Source organism: Gigantopelta aegis, chromosome 5 (genome assembly GCF_016097555.1).
Source record: "Gigantopelta aegis isolate Gae_Host chromosome 5, Gae_host_genome, whole genome shotgun sequence".
Taxonomy (NCBI): domain Eukaryota; kingdom Metazoa; phylum Mollusca; class Gastropoda; order Neomphalida; family Peltospiridae; genus Gigantopelta; species Gigantopelta aegis.
The window spans coordinates 22,945,887-22,954,537 of NC_054703.1; the positions used below are offsets into that span (position 1 = coordinate 22,945,887).

The window sequence follows — 8,651 nt, forward strand, 5'->3', positions numbered from 1 at the left end:
TTGTTGTGTCAGCTTTTGCTCAGGATCTGCGTTGTCACCTTCGGTATCAGATCTGTCCTAGGTGAACTGTCTTCCTCCTCCTTGTACAGAGGCAACTCCCAGGATCCTTGTACAGATGGGCAACTCCCAGGATCCTTGTACAGGCCGATTCTCCCTTTGCCAATTCTCCTTCTTGAACAGAGGCAACTCCTAGGATCTCTGTACAGCCGATTCTCCTCCTTGGACATGGGCAACTCACAGGATTCCTATTCTGTCGAATCTTCTCCTTTGACAGAGGCAACTCCCGGCATCCCTGTACAGCCAATTCTCCTTCTTGAACAGAGGCAACTCCCAAGATCCCTGTACAGCCAATTCTCCTTCTTGAACAGAGGCAACTGCCAGGATCCCTGTACAGCCGATTCTCCTCCTTGGACATGGGCAACTCACAGGATTCCTATTCTGTCGAATCTTCTCCTTTGACAGAGGCAACTCCCGGCATCCCTGTACAGCCGATTCTCCTTCTTGAACAGAGGCAACTCCCAAGATCCCTGTACAGCCAATTCTCCTTCTTGAACAGAGGCAACTGCCAGGATCCCTGTACAGCCGATTCTCCTCCTTGGACACAGTTTATTGTAAATTCTTTACATAAAGTTAAAACAAAGCACATTGGAATGGCGTGTCATGTCATGTCATGTCATAGGGTTTTACGTGCACATTCAGAACAAGCTGAAAGGTGGGGGGAGGGGAGAGGAGGGACCGCCTGCACTGGCAGGTGCAAGGGAGCACCAGCAGCCCGATCAAACCGGTAGCAGGCGGATGGGGGTGGTGGTGGTGCTATGGAATTTGAATGGAGCAGTTAAATGCCAAAGAGAAAAGGGTGCGCAATTTTGATTGAGGGAATTTGGTGCAGTTTTGAACGGTCGGTCGAAAGGTAAATGGCCGAGCTAATATAGGTTTTGATATTAGTGAATCGAGAGTAGCTCGTTAATTTTAGACCTTTACGATGCTGTGGTGTCTCCCTAGGTTGCCCACTGGAGTATATATGATGGCATCCCAAATTAGCATAATTTGGTTTAGTATAAACTATGGAATCTGGCAATACACACAAATAAAAAATTTAAAGTTAGTCAACCATGTTTCAAAAACATGTTTTGTCGCATTGTTAACCCTTTGAAGCCTATCATCCTATAAACTATTATACTTCCATCCTGGCAATCCTGATCAGAAGTTGGATTTATATATGAGTTAGCATAAACAGCCAGAACTTGGTTCTTTATAGTCACAATTATTTGAAATTTTGACAAAACATTGATAGATGAGGTATAGATATTTCCTCCCTATTATTATAAAAATACCAGGTAACACAGGCAAGTTGATTACAGGTAAGCAGGAGAAATGAACTATAATCAGTAAAACAAACAGTATCAACAATGTAACTAAATTTACACCTGTCCTAATTACAGGTAATGCCACAAATGTCAACTGAAATTGAAATGGAATGTATGCTCTGCTGCATGTCCAAACCACATCAACATGATTTCATAGCTACATGTAGGTTCATTTCCAGTATTCCACCAGGGCGTGATATGCACGAAAACAGTTGTTGACACCTGTCCCAACACAGAAACACCAGACAGGTAGGACACCCAGGGGCGTAGGCTGGGGTGGGGGGGGGGGGGGGGGGATTTAGATGCCCCCCCCCCCCCTCCCCACTGAAGCAAATGGTCTACTTTCAGAATTAAAACATACAGGTTTATACATACATGTATAGTTTCTGATGGTGTAAAACAAAATAGAAAAAGGGTCCACTTGGTTCAAATCAACAGGCTTACTATCTTTATTTATGTTCACTGGAATGTTCTGGGGGCCCGGTGTTTTGTTTGGGTTGAAAACCGGTTCCACAAAACTATCAACTTGTTTATTCCATTCCAGAGGTGGTATCGCTGGTACAATTGCGCAGGCCCACATCTCACTCTGGTCGGTCGTTGTTTACTATTTACAGGTATTTTACTCGAAGTTGACTGGACAGGTGATTCATTTTCAGAACTGCTGCTAGAATCGTGACGTTCTGGTCCCAAGTTAAATTTCTTTAATATCAGTTGTTCATCAATATAGTTTCCCCAGTCTTTCCACCAGTAGCAAACCTACTCTTTGTTTACATTCTGCGTATCAGTGCTGTACTTGAGAAAGAAGCTGAGGTCATTAGCTGTTTTAGTTCATTCCACTGTCAAACTTTTCTTTGTTTTCATTCATGGAATAATGAATTCCCCCCCCCCCCCAGACAGAAAATAATTTTTGTCATTTCTGCAACATCATCTCTATTCTCTTTGACTCTAGGCACTGAACGAGGTATCTTGTTTAATAGAAGAATTCTACTTCCTATTCTCATCTCTTGAGAGCAATTTTATCATATGTGACAAAATCCTACTTTTGAGATACAAGCGTTTGAAAATTTAAAATGACCCTGCAAATCAGATAACTGAATTATTTGATATTTTGTCAGTTGATTAATCTAACAGTTACCAATACTCAGTAATAAAGTCCATACAATTCATTGTCCCAATTTTAAATTATATGTGACCGTCTATGCAAAAACCCAGCCAAAGTATAAAGAATTAAAAACTATTATTTTTATGTTTTTCCCATTAGTATTATATTAGAAATGTACTGGCCAAAGGATTTTATTCTGCCTTTAATAATAAAAGAAATACTACATTTTAAAGACCCCATATCTCCAAGGATCCGAAAGCGGCCATTTTGAGAATTTATGAGCTAAAGATAGATGAACTTGTAAAGCACATATTTCAAAATCCAGAATTGTTACAAGATATTGTAATATACCAAAAGAAAGCTTATTCTGTTTGCTATAAAAATAACTATAACACAGGGTTGGCAAAATTATTTTATATTAACACTATATTATGTCTTAAAACATATATACAAAATAAAATGAATAGTTTTCGCAGTCATCGAGTGTCAGAATATTCATTTCCTAGCAGCAAGTCCCTTTGCTTTTTTGAGAGGACGACCAGGGCCACGCACTGCCTCAGATACATCATCCATGTCCGTTCTAGGTCTAGGGCACACTAGATCCTGAAATTGTTCTGCCACAAAAGGGCGAATTTCCTTAAACAGATCGTTTTTCCAATCAACAGACAGTCCAGATGGAAACATTTGGGGTGGTAGTTCACGCGGTACTTCGGATGGCTGAACTTTTAAAATGTTATGCTCCACCGTCTCACTATCAGCAAAGTCTTTGCACAAAATTCTCCCATCGGGGTAAAACTCCACGTGGTGTATGTATTTTATGGCAGGCATTTTTCTAAATATGCCAGGAAAGAAGAAAGAGTCCCAAGAGTACATTGGAGTAAACACTCGACCACCTTCATCGCCGCACAGCTGTGGAACAATGACGCCTGCTGGGGATGACTGTTTGGCCACAGTTTCAACATCCTTTAAACAATCCACTTTCGATGACTTTAGTTTTTTCTTAAACAGTCCAAAACACCAATCTGGGCCGAGCTTGGTATGGCCGGCAAGAAGGAAGGACAAAGTAATCGTCTTGTGCTTTCCCATAATCACCCGCCAAGCTAGATAATGCATCATTGCATTATTTTTATTTTGGCCTGAACAGTTGTCGGCATGTAAGTGGCACACAGTTTCTTTCAATCCATAATTCTCGAAAAAGAAATTCAAAAGGCTGATGACACAGTTTGCCCCTTTACCTGTTGACGATGCCTCATCCAAAAGAAAGAGTACCATTTTGGCCAGTCCTTCTGTCATCATCCCAAAAACACCAATTTTCCTAGGGGTTTTGAAAAAAATTGGTCCGGGCTGCATGGGGTTGTATGGATAGTGGATCTGTTGAGCAAAATCAAAGCTGTAGTGTGCCTGAAAGAGAAATACAAAATAAATAATTATGTACTAGTTCAGTAATTCAATTTATATTAAAAATACACACCTTAAAATACTATACCAGTGTTTTGAAACTGTAAAATCACAAGTATCTATAAACCAATTTTCCAATAATCATAAAAGAAAGGGGGGTGGTATGGAGAGGACAGGAAGAAAAATAATTACATTAATGCACCAGTATTTTAAAATCACCATAATGATACCAAATGACTGAATAAAGTTTTATTTGGTTATAATTATTTCTTAACATAAAGTAGTTGCACTGGAGCAGATTGCAAAATGGTGACACATTTATTAATCACTGGTTGAAAAAAGAATGAGGCACATAATTCCACCTCACAAAAAACCCTACATTTATCACCAATCCAAATTGATTTGGTGAAATTGAGGCCCTAACTGGTAACCTTGCTCATCAGGTGAACATTAAAAAATTATATTATCTTAAAATGATCTCACTATACATACCTCGAATGTGCGAGAACAATCAGCAACGACATTTCCAGGAGCTTCCAGGTCTGTGATGCCCTCCATTGTGAAGACATCTTTACAGCTTTTCACTTTACTTGTATAGAGTGATCGCTCCTGGGTGGCTCGGAAGAGATGTTCCTCAGCATATTTTACAGTAGCAGTCTTCAACTCTAATGGCAGATTTGCAGCTTTAATTAAAAGATTGCTGTTTTTCTGGCATGTCCAGCACAAGTCTGACATGGGTTTCATTGGTAAAATGTTCGGAACATACTGCTTCCAAAACACATAGAACTATTTGATTCCTACCACCCGAACTCCGAAACTTGAGCATGATTCTTCGTACAGGCGATGTATTGTTGCTTTGCTAACAGATGATGGCAGTACTTTCAAATCATCACGTTTGTAACCTGGTATTCTACCCGGAAGCAAAATGGCATTCTGTTCAGCAAAATGTTTAACAAATGTCACAACCCTCTGAATGTCATCAATACAAAAAGCATTTTGGGGAGTTTTACATGCATTGCCATGTGTGCGTGCAGTGAGTCCATTTTCCAAATAATGCCGAGTGAGTGAACACAGACGGTCTTTGAAAACTGCATGTATGAACATGAAAGTATCACGACAAATCTTTTTTGATTCTAACATGTAATCCATCCTTGATTTAGTGCGTAATGTTTGAACTTGCCGATAAAAATTAATAATGACATTTTATAGTATGTCATTACAGAATAATTTGGCACTTTAAAAAACAACTCTAAAACAGTTGAAAAATACTGAAATTATTATTATTCAGATAACAATCTGACAAATTTTGAGGATAACATTGGGTTTTTTTGTTTTCAGCAATTACATCAGATTGTTATAAAATTGTTGACAGCCTTCAGGGAAGGAATGCCATTAGTTTCTTGAGGTCTGCTTTCTTTTCATTATCAATGTTAGATTTGTCAGAAACTTTGGTTTTCAAACTTTTATTTCAGCCTCTCCATTTGTAGTCCATCAAAATCTGCTGATGTTCTAATTCTTCACAGAAATACACATTAACAGTTTCATCCTCTCCACCACGTTTTATGTACATGTATGTTATGTGGTGCATTTTAGAGATTACTTTGAAACAATTTGTCTTCATGTATTCCTTGTTCAACTGATCAAAATCCAGAATGTCATGACTTATCAATTCTTTCACCTTGTATGGCATTCTTCTGTTAGCACTAACCATGCATGGCTGATAACCTGAAGGTAAATACTGTAAATCATGTAATTAATACTTCATGATATTATTGCATCTGTAGGGGAGAGGCAGGAGAACTGGGACACTAATTTGGGGGTGTCATGTCTGCAGTCAGTATTCTTACCCCCTTTGAGCCAGTCAATTATTTATTTCTGCAACAGGTGGCATTTTTAATTGTTTTAATGTTTCTCTACGAGTATTTGGCATGGATTAAAATTAATTAGGATTTCTTGTTAATTAATAACTAATTAGGTATGAAGGTGAATTGGGACACCTGTGGGAGATATGGGACAACCTGGAAGGTTATGTGGGACAGTGAAAGGAGAAGTGGGACAGTGGTGAATTTGGCATTTCCAAGCCACACTAGCTTACTTAAAGGCCCTCTGTTCACCCCTCCAGGATATGTGTTGTATTTACTCAGTGCCCTAGGCTTACACTTAATAGCATTGGCTCCAGTGTTACTTAGAGTAAATTACACTCGAAGCTTCAGGATGCTCATGCAGTGTGTGTTTTAAGTGCTGTGAGTTTGAAGGCATCAGTGCCGATATAATATGTAGTTTATGGAGTAAAGATCAGGGGGCCTTTAAGAATGCAGGCAAGTCTATGAACTCAACAAATACATGTACTTAAAAAGCATTTATTGCTATTACTAAGTTTTACCTAATTAAAAGAACAGTGAAATACAAAACATGAAAACAAAATTAAAACATACGGGATGAAAAACTTAAACTGCACTTAAGTGATGTGATGTCTAAATTATCAAAAAAACCATGTTGTTGTCTTTTGCATCCATTCAGTTTCAACAATGAACAAAGCACATGGTCTAACGAACATCCATCCTACCAAAGTCTACACCGAATTGGAATGCTGCCTTGGTGCGCTTTGTTGTGCCATGGGTAATAGGTTTAGGTAGAATAGCATGTATTTGATTTTTGTGAATCGATGCCTCTTCAGGGTTGTCTAGCCGCAGATACTTGTTACAACACTTTGAACTCTTGCGCAAGAATTCAACTTCACATTCATCATCACTATCAATTTCAGTGAGCACTTTGCCAATGTAATAGACTGGATGGGTTTTTTTTCCTGATGTGAATTGAACTAACACAAAACTGTCAACATTCACCTTGGTGAAGTCAACTGAACCAAGCTGGATAAGTCCATCATCATCATCACTACGATCTGGACTGTCATCATCAGAGTCCATAAGAACCATTTCTATATTCTCATCCTCAGAAGTGGACTTGTCATCATCATGCTGTTGGAGCACCTGTCTTTTGGCAGATTTTCCAGCCATTTTGCATCTTTTCTTTGCTTGCCTTTCTTTTTTTTGTGCCTCTTTATCTTGAAGTCTTTTCAGTTCAGGTGTGGAAGTGGCTACCATTGATTTCCCTTTCTCTCTGCCTCGATTTGATGTTGATTTTCTTTTCAGTTCAGGTGTGGAAGTGGCTACCATTGATTTCCCTTTCTCTCTGCCTCGATTTGATGTTGATTTTCTTTTCAGTTCAGGTGTGGAAGTGGCTACCATTGATTTCCCTTTCTCTCTGCCTCGATTTGATGTTGATTTTCTTTTCAGTTCAGGTGTGGAAGTGGCTACCATTGATTTCCCTTTCTCTCTGCCTCGATTTGATGTTGATTTTCTTTTCAGTTCAGGTGTGGAAGTGGCTACCATTGATTTCCCTTTCTCTCTGCCTCGATTTTGATGTTGATTTTCTTTTCAGTTCAGGTGTGGAAGTGGCTACCATTGATTTCCCTTTCTCTCTGCCTCGATTTGATGTTGATTTTCTTTTCAGTTCAGGTGTGGAAGTGGCTACCATTGATTTCCCTTTCTCTCTGCCTCGATTTGATGTTGATTTTCTTTTCAGTTCAGGTGTGGAAGTGGCTACCATTGATTTCCCTTTCTCTCTGCCTCGATTTGATGTTGATTTTCTTTTCAGTTCAGGTGTGGAAGTGGCTACCATTGATTTCCCTTTCTCTCTGCCTCGATTTGATGTTGATTTTCTTTTCAGTTCAGGTGTGGAAGTGGCTACCATTGATTTCCCTTTCTCTCTGCCTCGATTTGATGTTGATTTTCTTTTCAGTTCAGGTGTGGAAGTGGCTACCATTGATTTCCCTTTCTCTCTGCCTCGATTTGATGTTGATTTTCTTTTCAGTTCAGGTGTGGAAGTGGCTACCATTGATTTCCCTTTCTCTCTGCCTCGATTTGATGTTGATTTTCTTTCAGGCGCCTAAAAAATAGAAAGTGTTTATGAGCTTTTGAGAAATGAAATACATTAACATTTCTGCTTATCAATAATTCGAAATAACGAATTCTCCCTTGTATAAGTATCCATATACGTTTTCAAATCTCAACTTCCCTTACTTACTTTTGGATACCCCAATATATCTACTGGAGAAATGAAGCCACTGGTTCCAGGAGTTGGATTGTCTGTCTCCTTTATAGGGGTTCTGTGATCCAGGTCTTCGGTCTGTTCAGCTCGGTCCGTTTCATCGTGACTGTTCTCATCCTGAGGTACAGGAGCATCACGGTCCGTTACTGATGCAGGCAGGAACTCTTCATCTTTAAACATGTGACGGTCAAAAGGCCAAATTCCTGAAACTTTAAAGTCTGCGATGACATTTGTGGGAGTTGCCGCCTTCAACCAAGCTGATCCAGCAAGTCCTGCTACCTGATAGATTGTAATACACTGTCCTGGGTTTCTCATCATCCATGAATTCGCCTCAGCATTGTAACAACTTTTTAATGGGCCGAATACGGATCTGTCTAGAGGTTGGGTCTTATGGCTAGTATGGGGTGGAAGTGTTATGACATGAACACCGTTATCCTTGGCATACTGTAACATATCTACAGAAAGATGGCTCTCATGGTTATCCACTGACAGGATTATTGGGTCATCTCTAGAGCAGTTCGTGTATTTTACAACATGTTCCATTACTCCGAAACAAGCCTTCATTCATCCAACCAGAGTGTGACACGAGGCCAAGAGACCCCTCAGGAGCACCTGTCAAGAAGATATCTTTGTATCTTTTTCTAGGAAACACAAAGACAGGTGGTAATGCAACA

At 39.5% G+C, this 8,651-nt stretch overlaps 2 protein-coding genes across 2 annotated transcripts; both read right to left on the reverse strand.

Annotated features, from left to right (window-relative positions):
* Nucleotides 1–1,688: 1,688 nt before the first annotated feature.
* On the reverse strand, nucleotides 1,689–4,689 carry LOC121373797. Its single transcript, XM_041500571.1, has 2 exons — nucleotides 4,360–4,689; nucleotides 1,689–3,870 (listed from the first exon to the last, which is right to left on the reverse strand). Exons 1-2 carry the CDS (start codon nucleotides 4,609–4,611, stop codon nucleotides 2,965–2,967), a joined length of 1,158 nt encoding a protein of 385 aa, XP_041356505.1. The 5' UTR covers nucleotides 4,612–4,689; the 3' UTR covers nucleotides 1,689–2,964.
* Nucleotides 4,690–7,236: 2,547 nt separating this feature from the next.
* On the reverse strand, nucleotides 7,237–8,520 carry LOC121373010. The gene is made up of 2 exons (XM_041499452.1): nucleotides 7,954–8,520; nucleotides 7,237–7,815 (listed from the first exon to the last, which is right to left on the reverse strand). The coding sequence occupies exons 1-2, from the start codon at nucleotides 8,518–8,520 to the stop codon at nucleotides 7,237–7,239; spliced, it is 1,146 nt and encodes a 381-aa protein (XP_041355386.1).
* Nucleotides 8,521–8,651: the final 131 nt, after the last annotated feature.

What these genes read in the sequence shown, in the direction of transcription:
- LOC121373010 (XM_041499452.1), bottom strand. Translation starts at nt 8,520, where the DNA reads ATGGAACATGTTGTAAAATACACGAACTGCTCTAGAGATGACCCAATA. An exon ending in ATATATTGGGGTATCCAAAA is followed by an intron (nt 7,816 to 7,953) that starts GTAAGTAAGGGA and finishes TCTATTTTTTAG; the next exon opens with GCGCCTGAAAGAAAATCAAC.
- LOC121373797 (XM_041500571.1), bottom strand. Translation starts at nt 4,611, where the DNA reads ATGAAACCCATGTCAGACTTGTGCTGGACATGCCAGAAAAACAGCAAT. An exon ending in ATTGTTCTCGCACATTCGAG is followed by an intron (nt 3,871 to 4,359) that starts GTATGTATAGTG and finishes TTTCTCTTTCAG; the next exon opens with GCACACTACAGCTTTGATTT.